Source organism: Cladophialophora bantiana (genome assembly GCF_000835475.1).
Source record: "Cladophialophora bantiana CBS 173.52 unplaced genomic scaffold supercont1.9, whole genome shotgun sequence".
Taxonomy (NCBI): Eukaryota; Fungi; Ascomycota; class Eurotiomycetes; order Chaetothyriales; family Herpotrichiellaceae; genus Cladophialophora; species Cladophialophora bantiana.
This window is the reverse complement of record NW_015971583.1, coordinates 1,341,111-1,355,220: the sequence shown is the minus strand read 5'-3', so window position 1 is coordinate 1,355,220 and position 14,110 is coordinate 1,341,111. Positions and strand designations below refer to the sequence as shown.

At 50.1% G+C, this 14,110-nt stretch overlaps 7 protein-coding genes across 7 annotated transcripts; 3 read left to right on the top strand and 4 right to left on the bottom strand.

Moving 5' to 3' along the window:
• Window positions 1-1,740: 1,740 nt before the first annotated feature.
• Z519_06804 (uncharacterized protein) lies at window positions 1,741-2,454 on the top strand (the record flags this gene model as incomplete). Its single annotated transcript, XM_016764542.1, has 1 exon — window positions 1,741-2,454. One exon carries the CDS (start codon window positions 1,741-1,743, stop codon window positions 2,452-2,454), a length of 714 nt encoding a protein of 237 aa, XP_016619624.1.
• A 290-nt stretch (window positions 2,455-2,744) lies between these two features.
• Window positions 2,745-4,184, bottom strand: Z519_06803 (uncharacterized protein; the record flags this gene model as incomplete). Its single annotated transcript, XM_016764541.1, has 1 exon — window positions 2,745-4,184. The coding sequence occupies one exon, from the start codon at window positions 4,182-4,184 to the stop codon at window positions 2,745-2,747; it is 1,440 nt and encodes a 479-aa protein (XP_016619623.1).
• A 36-nt stretch (window positions 4,185-4,220) lies between these two features.
• On the bottom strand, window positions 4,221-4,478 carry Z519_06802 (uncharacterized protein; the record flags this gene model as incomplete). Its single annotated transcript, XM_016764540.1, has 1 exon — window positions 4,221-4,478. The coding sequence occupies one exon, from the start codon at window positions 4,476-4,478 to the stop codon at window positions 4,221-4,223; it is 258 nt and encodes an 85-aa protein (XP_016619622.1).
• Window positions 4,479-7,311: 2,833 nt separating this feature from the next.
• Window positions 7,312-8,679, bottom strand: Z519_06801 (uncharacterized protein; the record flags this gene model as incomplete). Its single annotated transcript, XM_016764539.1, has 2 exons — window positions 7,312-8,591; window positions 8,637-8,679. 2 exons carry the CDS (start codon window positions 8,677-8,679, stop codon window positions 7,312-7,314), a joined length of 1,323 nt encoding a protein of 440 aa, XP_016619621.1.
• Window positions 8,680-9,431: 752 nt separating this feature from the next.
• On the top strand, window positions 9,432-9,845 carry Z519_06800 (uncharacterized protein; the record flags this gene model as incomplete). The annotated part of the gene is made up of 1 exon (XM_016764538.1): window positions 9,432-9,845. One exon carries the CDS (start codon window positions 9,432-9,434, stop codon window positions 9,843-9,845), a length of 414 nt encoding a protein of 137 aa, XP_016619620.1.
• A 1,327-nt stretch (window positions 9,846-11,172) lies between these two features.
• Z519_06799 (uncharacterized protein) lies at window positions 11,173-12,526 on the top strand (the record flags this gene model as incomplete). Its single annotated transcript, XM_016764537.1, has 3 exons — window positions 11,173-11,245; window positions 11,302-11,353; window positions 11,407-12,526. 3 exons carry the CDS (start codon window positions 11,173-11,175, stop codon window positions 12,524-12,526), a joined length of 1,245 nt encoding a protein of 414 aa, XP_016619619.1.
• Window positions 12,527-12,568: 42 nt separating this feature from the next.
• Z519_06798 (uncharacterized protein) lies at window positions 12,569-13,957 on the bottom strand (the record flags this gene model as incomplete). The annotated part of the gene is made up of 1 exon (XM_016764536.1): window positions 12,569-13,957. One exon carries the CDS (start codon window positions 13,955-13,957, stop codon window positions 12,569-12,571), a length of 1,389 nt encoding a protein of 462 aa, XP_016619618.1.
• Window positions 13,958-14,110: the final 153 nt, after the last annotated feature.

Genomic DNA, 14,110 nt, shown 5'->3' with positions numbered 1-14,110 from the left:
TTGCTGGTCCTATCGGCACTGCTTGGACGCTGCTTCGCGCTCAACGCCACTACGTTTTCCGGGTACGACTTCCCTAGAAGCGCACGACGAACCACTGGGTCTACAGCGGCAATCACATGCCACTTGTCATTCGCATCAGTGGCTAGGCGCGGAAGGGTCAGAATATCGATAGGGATTTGAACCAGGCTGATTTTTGACAGACACACCGCAATCGAGAATGTCATTCCTTTCGGTTGCGCGGGAAGGTCGTGTACGTGATATTCATAGCGCCGACATCGAGTTATCTGGTTGATATCAATGAAGGCCGTCGTACCGTCCTCAAATTCGAGCTCCAACTCAAGGAATCTCTGCCGAAGGTCATTACATTGCTCACTGACAACCACTAGGGGAGGGCATTACCGATCGTTGAGCCGACAGCCTTGATGAAGATGCTGGATGCCAGACTCTTAACGGACGGCACCGACCGGGTCCGAGATCTCAGTACGAGGCGCACTATAGTAGTCTTGGTACTGTAACAGAGCGCTTCAGGGTTCGGCATGCACGGGCTACAACGCCTAGGGGCCTGTCCAGCAGGCTGGAAATCGAGAACGCGTTTCTGGTTGACACTGACAGGGCACCACCAACACCATCACCACCACCAACGCCACCCCCACAGAGGCAGCGGCCAGAGCAGCGAGCACCTAGCACGGCAGCGGCATTGAGGAGTTGGAAAGTGAAGATGATACACTCAGGAATAGGTAGACAGCGTTAAAAACATGGAATACTCTGTCAACCCGTAAAGAATGGCACACTGCCTGCACTGTGACTATCCAGCACTCCCCCTGGCAATAGCATAATCTTTTTCTGCATAAACAGAGCCAATGTGTTGTATAGAGTGAGAGTGGATCTATCTGATTGGTTGTGTCTCCGCCCCTGCCTACTTCAGAGAGACTCTGGCTATCTATATACTATTTGCCCTGTGGTAACAAGCCGTCCGCTGAATAGATCTGGACCTTGCCAGATCTGTCCTGGCCTCGTTATCGACCGACGGTGGCACCGAGGCTGTTATAGAGAGGCCTCGGTTGAAACATTGGTGGATTGGTTGGTTTGCCACAGTGGCGTTCTGCTGTCGACACAATGTTAGTCCTTTTTGGTTTGACATATGACCAGCCAAATCTCCTTCCTACTACCCCTATACCAACCAACACAGCCACTTTGCCTTGTTACAACATAGCCTGGGACAGTTTAAAGAATGATTGGGTCACCAGACTGGAGTCTATACGCAGAGAAAAAGATCATAAAATGATTTCTGTGCCATCTCGGTTCGTGGCTCTTGCTGGTGGATATTAAACTGGCCGAAAATTCACAAAATTCGCGGGCTGGGTAGTTTAAGAGGACACAGTTTCCACACGTCTTGTTAGTCCTAGGTCTATACATGAGGATGCGAGGCGGATCCGGCAATCACAAATTTAGCCGATAAGGAATTCGGGATAACCGGCACCGGCGCTACTGCCATCCAACTTGTTCCAGAACTCGCAAAGTGGGCGAAACATCTCTATGTGTTTCAACGGACACCTTCGTCAGTTGATGTCAGAGGACAAAACAAGACAGATGCAGACTGGTGGACACGAGAGATCCATGGCAGACCAGGGTGCCAGAAGCAAAGACGGATGAATTTCAGCGCCCGGGTGGATGATACGTGGAGGACAGGACCACTGCGGCAAAATTAAAAGCTTGGTACTCTGGCTGGTGCAAGCGACCATGTTTCATGATAAGTATTTACAAAGTTTCAATGCTCCCAATGTAACACTCATCGACAATGACGGCCGAGGAGTGGTTGGTCTCACGGAGAACAGTATTGTTTTTGACGGACAGGAGTATCCAGTGGATACCCTGGTCTTCAGTAGGAGTTACAAAGTTTCTTTAGACACCAGTCCTGGAGCACGTTTACATATTAAAGTGGTTGGCCCAAACTGTCAATTGCTCGATGATAAATGGGACCAGGGAATCGCAACTCTGCATGAAGTCCAATCAAATGGCTTCCCCAAACCTGTTTTGTCTGGGGCAGGGGCTCAAGCTGGAGCCACTCCTAACCAGACTACCATGGTCGATGAGTTGGCGCAGCATATTGCCTTCATGATTACCGAGGTCACTAAAGGGGTCAAAAAGGACGGCGATGATCCGAGGCCTGGCAACAAGTCCGCCTGCACTATTGAGCTAACCGTCGAGGCAGAGTCCGCTTGGACTAAGCGGATTGTGGCTGGCGCATCACCATTCATAGCTATGTCCAACTGTCCACCCAGCTATTTCAATGCCGAAGGCGAACTCTACAAAGTTGCGGCTCCTGGGCCGGAGGCCCTGGATACATTAACAAGAGGAAGTATGTGGGCAAAAGGACACGAGGATTGGTTGCGAGTAATCCAAGCCTGGAGAACTGGTGGCATCCGAAAGGATGTGAGAGTAGAGCTGCTCTAAGTGGTTGCTCCTTTCCTAGACGCACGCAAAGCTAATTGGGCAGCACTAAAACGTCAGCTGCTGTTGTAACCAGACGAGTCTTAGAGTTCGAAGGTCGATTGCAGCTGTTTACCTTAACCAATAGTTACGCCGATATGAGACTCCTTGAAGGCTCGCTTTTTATAGCACTATTTGGCATACACTCAACTGGAATAGGCAACAGAATAGGCACATTAACATCAGGAAAAGCACCAGCATAGTCAAGGTCTCCTGAGTTTCTCATGCCTGATCGATTGCAAAACTTCTCGCGTTCAGGAAAGCTGAATAAACTTCATATCTGGTTCTGCTGCAACCCAAGCAATCTTGTGGATAACACCTATACCAACTCGGTGTGCATATTTTCCCTCCCATCGTAGGACGAGGACATTTCGCATACATCCCGGCTCTACATTTTTTCCTTCTCCTTCGCTTTCGACCACGCTCCTTACGCTCTCCTCACCGTTGTCGTCGTTGTTTCCTCCTGTCATTAGTTCTGTATCATCGTCCATAGTATGTTTTGTTGGATTGTGTATGTGGCAAAAAGTTGGGCAAATGCAGCGGGACGGGACGGTTTGCTCGTGGTCTGGGCGACAACCAAGGGTCGACGCAGAGAGCAGGACGAATTCCCACTCAGATTTGGCATTCTCTAACATGTCGGTATCAAATCCAAGGAGTCCACCACATATCCACCCATCTTTCGTCACAACAAATGCCTGATAATTGGTACCTTCTCCTGATACTGAAGTTAGTGAAGGACTGGCTGGGCAAGGTTTTGCCTTTTTGTAGCAAAAGAATTGTAGTGGTGTGGTGAAGCTCCAGAAACGAAGCACGTTCAATTTGCCGGAGAAGACTTCCTTGCCCAACCAAGCCTGGTCGCGAATAGGAAGCGTCGGGTAAGCCTCACAATTCGACATCAACGAACCCATCGACTGCGTAGTACTGCCAGAGGGCATGATACACACGCACTCTTCAGATCCGCGCAGAAGTACAGGCCCATGGAGAACGACTGAGGCATACGGCAGGTAAAGGATGTCGCCTATCCATCCACTCCAGGACCAAGACGGGAAAAGGTTCGAATCGTCGTCATAGTTGTATCTGCGAATGCCCATTTGCAGATGATACCACAATAAAGCAGAAGTGGAAAGGCTGCTTTCCAGCGGAGAACCACAAATGAATTTGAGTCTCCAACGATGCAAAAAGAACGAGCATAGTCCAGCAAATGCATTCAAGATATCGGAGTCATAGCTCAACTTCTTCATAGAATATTCTTGCGCAAGCAAAGCGTAATATTCATCGAAGATTTCCGGATGACGACAATCCCTTGACATGGAGTAATTCAAGAGCGTGAGTTTCCCAAACCCATGCTGAATAGAAGCAAATTCGTTATACGAAATCGTGTGGCTTGCCCATGCATCTTCCCAGCGATCCTCCGACCACACTGTTTGTTTGCATTGAAAAAACACCTGTTGTCGCGAGAAATAGATGCATCTCTTAGACAAGAGTCGCTCCTGATAAGTCCAGGCGCGGGTATTGTGCAAGGATTTCAAAACAGAATCCTTGAAAGGCTCTCTTTTGGGCACGTAGATGCCGGAAGATACGGCATAGTCAGTCACCAGCCTTGTACCCGTCTCAACGCCACATAGGCCTTGTGCAGCATTACTGCTCGCAGCAGCGACGATAGTGGCTAGAGCGCCGCCGTAAATCGTTCCCATCTCGCGGATCTGCTTGTGCTTATGTATTGGGTCATCCTACACGATGCAAAGGGCATCAACCCAAAGGTACTTTTCTCCAATCGCAGCAACAACGTGCATAGCATCTCGGATAACCCGGGGTATTTGTTCCCAGCATCTTTGCAGTGCTCCCGGTACAAACAGCTCTTCTTTTCTTCCCAGCGTCAGCTGAAGCTGCGGAACATTGCCCCAGGCATAGCTGAGTGCAAGGTACCTGCACGAGTTGCCTGCATCGACAAGCATTTTTTGTTGGACATCAACAACTATGAAATCCATCTTGGCAGTAACTGTTTCGAGGAAGCCTGACGCGCAGTATCTTCCATGCTGGCCTTCGCAGAGATTTAGCCATCCGCGAAGGACATTCATGTCGACTTGGTCTATAGGGCATACTCGAATAGGGCAGTTGGCATGGGTCCCGATCTTTATTTGTGTCGTGCTGGGAGAAAAGAGGATCACATCACCCACACTGGTACTGTCATCGTCTGCCAGGGGTTTCGGAATTGGCGGATTGGAACATGCCAACGTTTGTGGCGACGACTCATCTACCTGTTGACATCTTGCCAACAAAAGTAAGGAACAAAGCGGGCATCGCCGTTCAGTCGCGTTTTGGGGTATAGATCGAGGGTTGCCATGATAAGGCCAAAGTTGATCGGCTATCTGTCCGCGTGTTCCACCAGTCTTAATGAATGTCGAGCAAGAATCACAGAGTGTACCCGGGTTGTACCAGAAATGAGTGAACACGATCGGCACTAAAAAGGCACTGTTAGTGTATCAGTATGTATTTCGGTAGTATAGACAGCCTACAATGAGCCAATAATTCAGCGCAACGGGAGCAATCTGGCCGTTCACAAGGCTCGGGATCGTCTCTAACAGGGCTTACGAGGCCGGCTTTGCCGTAGAGAGCCATCTGTTGTCTTCAGACCCCGAACGCCGGGAGCGTCTGATATACTTGAGAGAAAGGTGAAGAACGGTTGAGAGAGAGCTACCAGACGAAAATATGGAATGAAGACAGTGGATAACAGCTGGGAAATGATGTTCAATTATAAAAACTCGGCAGTATTCTTTGCTTCCTAGAACGACTCTCAATCTAACCACAGCTTATGCTCCAAGGAGAAAGGGACTAGGAGACCGAAAAAAGTATTTTCCTAGACTAGGAATACTGGATGAAGGGCGATTCTGACAACATTTTCTGTTCTGCATAGGTCTATGCTTATTGAAGGTCATTACGAAGCAAACCAAAGGTTTCCATGTTGGTCACTGATTGGATAGAAGAGCTAGGCTCACTAGGCTCCAATGCAGCATATCTGACAACTTTGACACTTGGCTGGTCCCTGTCTACTTGTGGTATGCCAATAAGATATCGCCACGTGCTTCGGGCGTTCTCCAAGTCTTGTCCCAGTCTTTGCCCTGTTACCGCTGACAACACATGGCTATTGGGAACGAAGAGGTTCTGGGTAGCCGTCGTTCAATTCGTAAGAAGACATGTCATAGCAAGTGTCTGGTACCCTGTGCTTCTCCGCCTGCAGGGAGACAAACCGATTCGAGACAGGGCTGTTTATTAAGAATTTCAAAGTACACTTTGTACCAGTGAGTCTCTCTTAATGAGGATCCGGGACCTTGCATTCACACGCAGCTCTATTGTCGGCCTTCTTAACTACATCAAGGACAATAAGCTGGACCTGCAGCGCACTAATTCCCTTCAGGGCAGCACTTGAAGGATGAGGCGACTCCAGGCCATTGGCTCGTTCCTTTGTTTCCAACATCGCAGATATCTGCGATAAGAACCATGCCGCCGTTGGATTTGAATGGGTCAGTGTGAACGCCCCCGCAATTGAAATCTCTGAATCAGGGGTATCAGGTACGGTAATAAGAGACGGTAGGAATTTTCATAGACATACAACGAGAGGACGCACCGATACCCTTTATCGAAACCCCTGTTCGCGAGATTGTCGTTGAAGTCTGAAAGATCGCCATTGAAGGTATCTAATAGCCATGCACCACGCTCGTTAATGTCTGTCATTATTTGGGACGTTGAGACAGTGATAACTCTCTCGGCAATTTCCATCTACCTTAGCCGGAAATTCTGTAAAGACTCCCACTTTGCCTAGCACAGCGACTGTAAACGCATTGGCGCCGAAGCGATTCGGGAAAATAGTCAAGAAGCCGAAGGAGAGATAGGACCTCATGGTATCGTTTGATGTCCTATGAGCGTTCTTGGCTATCTGGGTGACAGGAATTATCGAGAAAGCGACTTTGTTGGTGACAACCGCATCAATTGCCGCTGTGAAGAACTCCTTAAAAAAAACATAATCCAGACTTAAACTCATCGAGATTGCTGGCACGTTTCCTATCTAGACCCAGTGGGTAGAGAGACCCTTGATGGTGTAACCATTTCAAGAAATTCTTTAGACGACTCTCATTCGACAGTGGGTGTCTAGAGCATCTAGGCGCCTTACCTACTCATTTTGCAATCCGCAGAGGCAAGAAGGCTGGGATGCAGATGAGCACCGCGGTAATCAGTCACTCCGTATGTTTAAAATTAGGAAGATAACCTTTGCCTAGTGATTAATTAGCAGGAGCGGGCTCGAGAAAGGTCAGAGAAAGAATAGTAGAGAAACAAGAGGCGAAGCTTACAAAGCGATATTGCAACGAGGCTTTCGCAGCGCTGCGTAGTATTGCCATCTCAACTCTGGTAGTTTATCTCTTCTTCCCTAATCGCGGCGGCGCTGGTCTAAGTCTCATAGGCACAGATGCAAGCCGCACGATAGTTGAGACTTGGCAATGATATCTAATTCTGCCCCGAGACTTAATTGAGAGAACCGCTTGGAGCGTATACAACGAGGGGTCTTTGCTTTCTAAAAAGCTTCGGCCCCCTGCCAGGTTAGAAATGGTTGCTCGGGATATGAAGGAGGGAGACACAGATGAGGGTGGTCAAATCACATACATCATAAGGAAAGGAAGTCAGAGGTGAACTAATGAATAGAAGGGCCTTTCCGGCGCGATACTGCGATGGAATAGCTCCGTCTGTTCGCCGCTGCTTCCAAGCTCCCATTCATTGCGATCGTCAATGACGGCCAAGCGACGAGTGACATTTGCTGGAAGAGACTGTCTATATTTGATCATCTAGGATGCGGTGAAACTCCCGGATCACATCTTGGACGACCTGATTCTCAACCACACCTTCTTGCCACGAAAACCCCAGCGTCAGTCGTCCATCTCTGCCAGACACCGCACTGACCTTGATGGCTCCACTACTCGCGCCAGCACTCTGACTGAAAAGCAGGCTTTCGATCTGATAATCTTTGTCCGCTTGTAACGGGCTCAGATGTCCAACATTCGACAACTCCAAGGAAGTAGTCCTTCGTTGACCCATCTTCTCCTTCATCCAGATCTCGAAGTCTGCGATATGTGATAGCTTTTCAAGCAGGCCATCTCCTCTCTTCTCCTGCATGACCCGGTCAATCCTGTTCTTTATCCTTCTGGCTTCCTCCCACGCGAAAGGGGCTCGCTCGTGCGTCATGAAGAACGTGTCGACAAACACCCCCATCGAATCTGCATTGATGGGATTTGGGAGCCACTGGCGCAGAGAAACGGCGCAATCGGTTTTGATTGTTGTGTACTCAGGCGGTACATGTGTAAAAAGGGCTGCAACAAGCATGGCCTCCAAGGTTGCCGTCAAGGACACGCCATTGTGTTTACTGACCTGCAACAATCCCGTCGTCTCTTCTCGAGAAAGCCACAAGGATGTGATCTTAGTTTGTACAGGTAGGTATTGTACTGCACCTGACCATATATGCAATGACTGCTCTTGATTGTCCAAACCATTGCGCTCTGCCAATCCTCTCAAGGCCTCCAACGGTGGCAGGAGTGGCAAGTCGGGTGTGTCCACCACAGAGGCTGGCGCCCTTTCCAGTGAATCGTTAAGGGCAGTCTCGACAGCCTGGTGCAGCACAAGAGCACTCTTCGTATCTCCAATGCAATGATGGAAGAAGTAGCACAGTATGAACTCCGAAAAATTGCCTCGACTCTGGAGGACATGCATCCGCCACAGCGGTAATGACATATACTCCCACGCCTGGGTATGCTCATGCGCAAGAAGGGCATCCAGAGCAGGAAATCCTCCATGCTGATCAGCAAGCTCATCAAACTCGGTAAATGTAACAATTTTGTCCAGGTTGATGAATGGTAAACGAGCGAAGTATGGTACTCCTGAGTCAACTTCAATAGACGTAACTGAGAGAGTCGGATGTTTCGATATAACGGCAGCCAACGCAGCGAACAAAGCAGGTTTCAAAGTCTTACTGCTTCTGCATGCGTACCTCGCGGTTATCGCGACCCTTTGATAAACACCTATTCGACTTCGTTTGACCAGATACTTTTCCAGAACACCTACTCCAACGTTAGTATAGCTCATATTTCAGCCTGGGTACATACCCAAAGATCGAAGTGGCTTCAGCTCTGGCTTCTCTTGAGCCATACTTAGGTCTCCTCCTGTTGAGATCCGCTGAGAATCCTATCCCACAGTACGAAGTAAGCCAACCGTCAAGAAGATGAAGAGTTGTTGGGTGAGCGGATATAACCGCGGTCGATCATCCTCTCACAGCCTCGTCAACGTACTCTTCCGCGTTAAGATGAGGTAAATCAACACCCAGCTCGCCCCCTTCTGGGCTAGAGCTTGACTTTGGCGCCCACAAACAAACTCCATTCGCCGACTCACCACTCACCCCTCCTGCTCGTCACTCAATAGCAATTCTTTAATATTAGACTGGTACCTAATCACCAACAGATCTTACTTTACGATATTGGAAGGACTGCTTTTAGGTGGAGATTGTGCTCCGGGATTACATAAAACATGCCACAGAGGGCAGACGGTGTACATCACAAAGGCTATTGCTGTGTCAGGCGATATTCTCTTGAGTGAGAGGTGAGCATTATTTAAAAGCGGCGTAGGTTGGGTGAGCATCGGGTGTCGATTTACCTCGTACCAAGCTCGTACTTACCTCCCGAGGTTGTCATCCGTCGCCAAGATGGACCACATACCTGGCGAGTCGGTAGCTCGTAGGCTTGTAAGAGTCCTCCATACTCCACACCGCCCACCACAGCTCCCTCAGCACGAAGCTCAATCCCTCAACCCCTAAGCTCTCCATGAATCGTTTGCACCGCTGCGGGTACCGAGTCAAGGTAGCACAATGATCAAGCTGAAGTTACAATCACATTCCTTCCTCCAGCATGTTCACCTCCCGCCACCCCGAAGACCGGTTCCGCCTTCGCACGCACCGTGCTCGCTCCGTCGACCTCACTAACGAAGAGCTCGTCGAAATCCGCGCCGCACAACGCACCTTCGAGGGGGCGTACATTCGCACGTCGCTCTCCCAGTTTTCGTTCGCCCTTGTGGTCCTCAAGATCTTTACCTCGGAATTCTACTCCATCGGTGCGCTTTTCGCAGCCTACGCTGTAGGGCTGCTCCTAGTTAGTGCCTATCGGAGACAGCAAGGGAATCGACAGTTTTTTAATGAGGTTGGGGATGATGGATTGGGGAGGAAGAGATTTCGCACAAGTGGGAATGTGGTCATTGCGCTGACGGCACTCAGTATTGCGGCGTATGTGAGTCTACTGGTCTTGACTTTGAAGTTGGAGACTTGACGACGCAATACCACATGGCGGCATGCCATCATGACTCGGACGATGACGAAGGGGCTCTGCGACGACTCCCTTTCATAGGAGGAGACCGAGCCAGATGAAAAATGAAAGACTCGCTGTGTTTGGTCCCCGGATACCCTCGTCTTGCCGACTTCGCCCTTCGGCTACGCGGCATACAAAATCTCTACACTGGCGCTGCGTTGGCCGCGCCGGCTAATGTTTGTTGTTCCTCCGCCGGTTTCATCTCGACGAGAAAAGCCTGAAGCGACTATTGAAAGACCATACGGGGAAAGTTCTTAGTCGAGTTTGCTGTGCACATGATGCATCAAATTTGGAATTCTCGACGTTCCCCATCTCCCACCGCGACAGCCACGCGGCCAAACCAGCGGAAAATAACTGGGAAATTTAACTGGGCCTGGAACGGACATGTCGTTATTCAATGCGATGTTGATGCCATCTTGATACGATGTCTCCATCTCGACGACGCAGACATAGATTCGGACTGCCCTATGTCACGGATTTTACCCTGTAAACGCAGGACGGATCCAAAGGGCTTTGTCAGTCAGTGGGGGAGAGATGGTGGCACAGGTTATCGCCGGGAGAACATGATACTAGTACGCCGCCGCAGGTTCCCGGATCTTTCGTGGCGTCGTTGGGAAATGCCTTGGGTGAGGCTGACAGAGCCGCACAGCCTTCTCTTCTATCTGTCCCTTGTGATCACAACAGGGAATGGTCATCGATTCCCGGAGGAAGTGTTTGACTTTTACGAAGATGTGTGTGTGAAGATGGTCGGCCATATATCAGAATTGCCTTAATGTCTTCGTTTGACCTCCTCGCGGAACAACGTTGATCCGCCAAGCCTCCAAGTCAACTTTCCATTCACTACCTCGAAGTGACTCAATAAAAAAAACCCAAAAATGGCGTTGAACAATTCTATTCATCTAATTCACTCACCTACCCGTCTTTAGTTCCCCTCTTCTCAACTGTATATAGACTTCTTTTCGTTTCTTACACTAGTTGTCGTGGTAAGCGTTTAGGCTCGATACTGCTGATCGTCTCCTTCTCTCCATAGAAGTTGAGCGGTTGCACTTTTACTTGTTTGCAAGTCGGCAAGGTCTCCGCCCTCGTCGTTGCTTCCATTGTCACTTGTCACTTGTCACTCTGTGAGTGAGCGGACAAGTTGCTTACCGCAGGTGCAACTGCCTTTCAGCAATTCTCACTTGTGTAGGCAGTTGCCTCCCACCTTCTCACTTTCCTTTCTCTTCGTCGTCAAGTCCGCAGCACTCCCTCTCTGCTCTACGATGCATCCAAACCCCAGCAGTCTTCAGATATGGCGGAACAAGTCTCATTCGTTCTCGAGCCATTGAAGACGGTTCATGAAAATCGCTCCGAGGAAGTATTCGGTACAGCTCTCTTTTACTCTTCTCCATAAGAACTCTGCCTAACTGAGTCATCCCAGTCCAGGCCTTTGTCATTGAAATACCGGCTAAGTTGACAAGCAAGGCATTGGGGTTTGTGACCCAGAGACCCTCATGAATGAACCAGAGCTGACAAGAGTGACTAGCATTGTCAAACCCATTATTCCCAGCGGCGGCAAGCACCCTTCGTTCAGCCATTTTCGCCGTGTGTGCACTCTTTCACACCTACCTGTGGACTTGACATGGCGCCGTGATTATGACGCGCGAGGTCTTCAAACCGTGTTTTTGTTGGTGCCCAATACCATCGTTCCATGGGAGGATATCAAGGCCACACTCATGCCACACATCGATGTTGAAGGTCTCCCTCGTTGCTTCGATGCTGTGGTCCCACGCCACGCACCTTTGACTGCGGAGCAGGCCGCCCTGTGGACCGAACGGTATTGGCCCTCGATCTACAACCCTGCTGCACAAGTCATTCAAGATGCTCCACCTCTCCACCATCTTCGACGGATGCGAACAGTTCTTGAAGTCCCGGCCACAGATAAGTACATGGAGCTCGCGAAGATGGCCGCCCATGCATCCAAGGGGTACGGCCACGGAAGAGGAGTAGGTGCCGTTGTAGTCGAACCAGAAACAGCAACGGTTGTAGCCGTTGCGGGCGATGCTCGTTGGTGGTCCGATGATCGGCGGACTCATCAGGGACTGATGGCAAACAAAGGGGAAGGAAGACCCGAATATCACGCTGTCATGCGTGCCGTCGCCATGGTTGCCAACAAGGAACTGCGTCGACGCATCAAAGCCGGCGGTCACCTCAAATTCAAGGACACATGCTCCGAAACCCCATCTGGCCAAGCTCTCACACCTATCGAAAGTCAATATGAGGACGACGAACCAGTCCTTCGTGACCTTACGGCCGGGCTGGGCAATGTTACCCTCGAGAACAATGTGAGTGATGCCGCCTCAGAGAAACGATCAAGCCCTCGGTCTGAAGGCTATCTCTGCAGCGGACTCGACATTTATTTGACACACGAACCTTGTGTGTGCTGTGCAATGGCTATGATCCATTCCAGATTCCGTGTCTGCATCTTTGCTCACAAGATGCCGGGCAGTGGTGGTCTCTGCTCCGAACCCGGTGGCAACAGACTAGGATATGGGCTGTTCTGGCGTCGAGAGCTCAACTGGCGAGTCATGACCTTCCAACACACGCAAGCGGCTGCTGCCGAAGGCGAAGAAGGCCGAACGGACACAGGAATATTCCATGCTTAGGAAGTCAATTATTGGGAATATCACACATCCACATCATCCTCATCAGGCGAATTCGGCCACTCTGGTCCAATCACCACCGCCACCGTGTTTCTTACGGAACTCAACACCTTCACCGAAGTAACCAGCATCATTCCATTGCTTCATCGTAGGGCCATCGAACGGGCCATTTATTGCTCCGCCGTCCCTAGCATCAGTCCACCTATACTCCCACAGTTGTACCATGGAATCATCAGCATGAGCATGAGAGTCGAGGTCCTCGGGCTGTGGAGGGTTGTTCCAATCGTTACCAGTTTCTCTTCGATATTGTCGAATGAGCAATTCTCTTTCTGTGTCGTAAACCTCTGCTTGGCCTCTGCCCAACAAGATAGCCGCTGCACCGCTGATCTTTTCGACCTTCGCTTTTCGAGCCTTCTCTGCTGTCTCATCTGCTGTAGGGTGCCCTTCTAGCTCGCCATTTTGTTTCTTATGCTTACTTCTTGGTTGCCTTTTAGGCTTCTTATCCTTAGCTTTTGCAAGACGAGCGAGGGCTTCCAGGACGGTCTCCCCACGTTCAAGTAGGGAGATCAACTCAGCCAGGACGTCGCCGGTTGATTTCGCGTCTTCCTCCAAGTCGCGTTTTCTCCGCTCTTCTTCGCGTTTGTCGGCAGCCTCCCTTGCTCTCTTCATTTCCTTCTTGGACATACCTTCAAGCCAGATATCATGTATCGCGTCAGGATCAGCCGCCTTGCGAACATAATTTCCCTGATCATCAAAGCGACCCTCTTCTTGTTCCGTGCGCATATTGAAAGCATCCAACTTAGGGGCATGTGACTTCTTGCTTCCAGCTCCAAGTTCGGGATCGAGTTCGCCGGTACTTGCTCGTGTTTCGTCGTCCACTTCGCTTTCGCTGCTACTCTCGACCTCGTCGTCCTCTTCTTTTGCCTTGCCTTTTCCCCGTCCATTAAGCGAGAAGTCGGCAGAGACATGGCCGCCACTTTTTGAACTTTGGATTTGTCCTTCTATCTCGTCCTCGTCAATGAATCGTACTGCCTTTTTCTTGCCACTTCTTCGCCCGGCACCGCCGTCTGAATCGTCTCTGAAATCCTCCTCTAGATCAGCGAACATGTCATTTTCATCTTCCACCTTCGATTTCTCTGCTCTTGCGTTCGCTTTGGCTTTTCTATCGGCGCGGGCTTCGAAGTTGTCATTATCCGAGTCCGACTCATAGCCGTCGATGTTTACTGCACCACGTTTCACCTGCTGCCCACGTGTACCGATGACGTCTGCTTCCAGGATAGCATCTTCTTCCAGTGCATCAGGGGCGAGGGCGGAGGGATTGCGAACATCGAAGCGCGGTTTTTTGGTAGGCTGGCCATAGGAGCCATCGTCGGAGTGGGTTGTGCGGACGTAGTCTTCGGCGGCACGTTTAAAAGGGGGGTAATTGTAGGCCATTGTCGCATACAGGCGAGGTAGAAGTGGTTGCAATCATAAATCGGATCTGAAAACAGGAAACGTGTTCCTGTTTTGAGGCTGAATTTGTGAAGCTGCAAAACAATCGAATGATAGTCTCCGACCCGCCACTGCGAGACCCAACAGCGCTGCGTC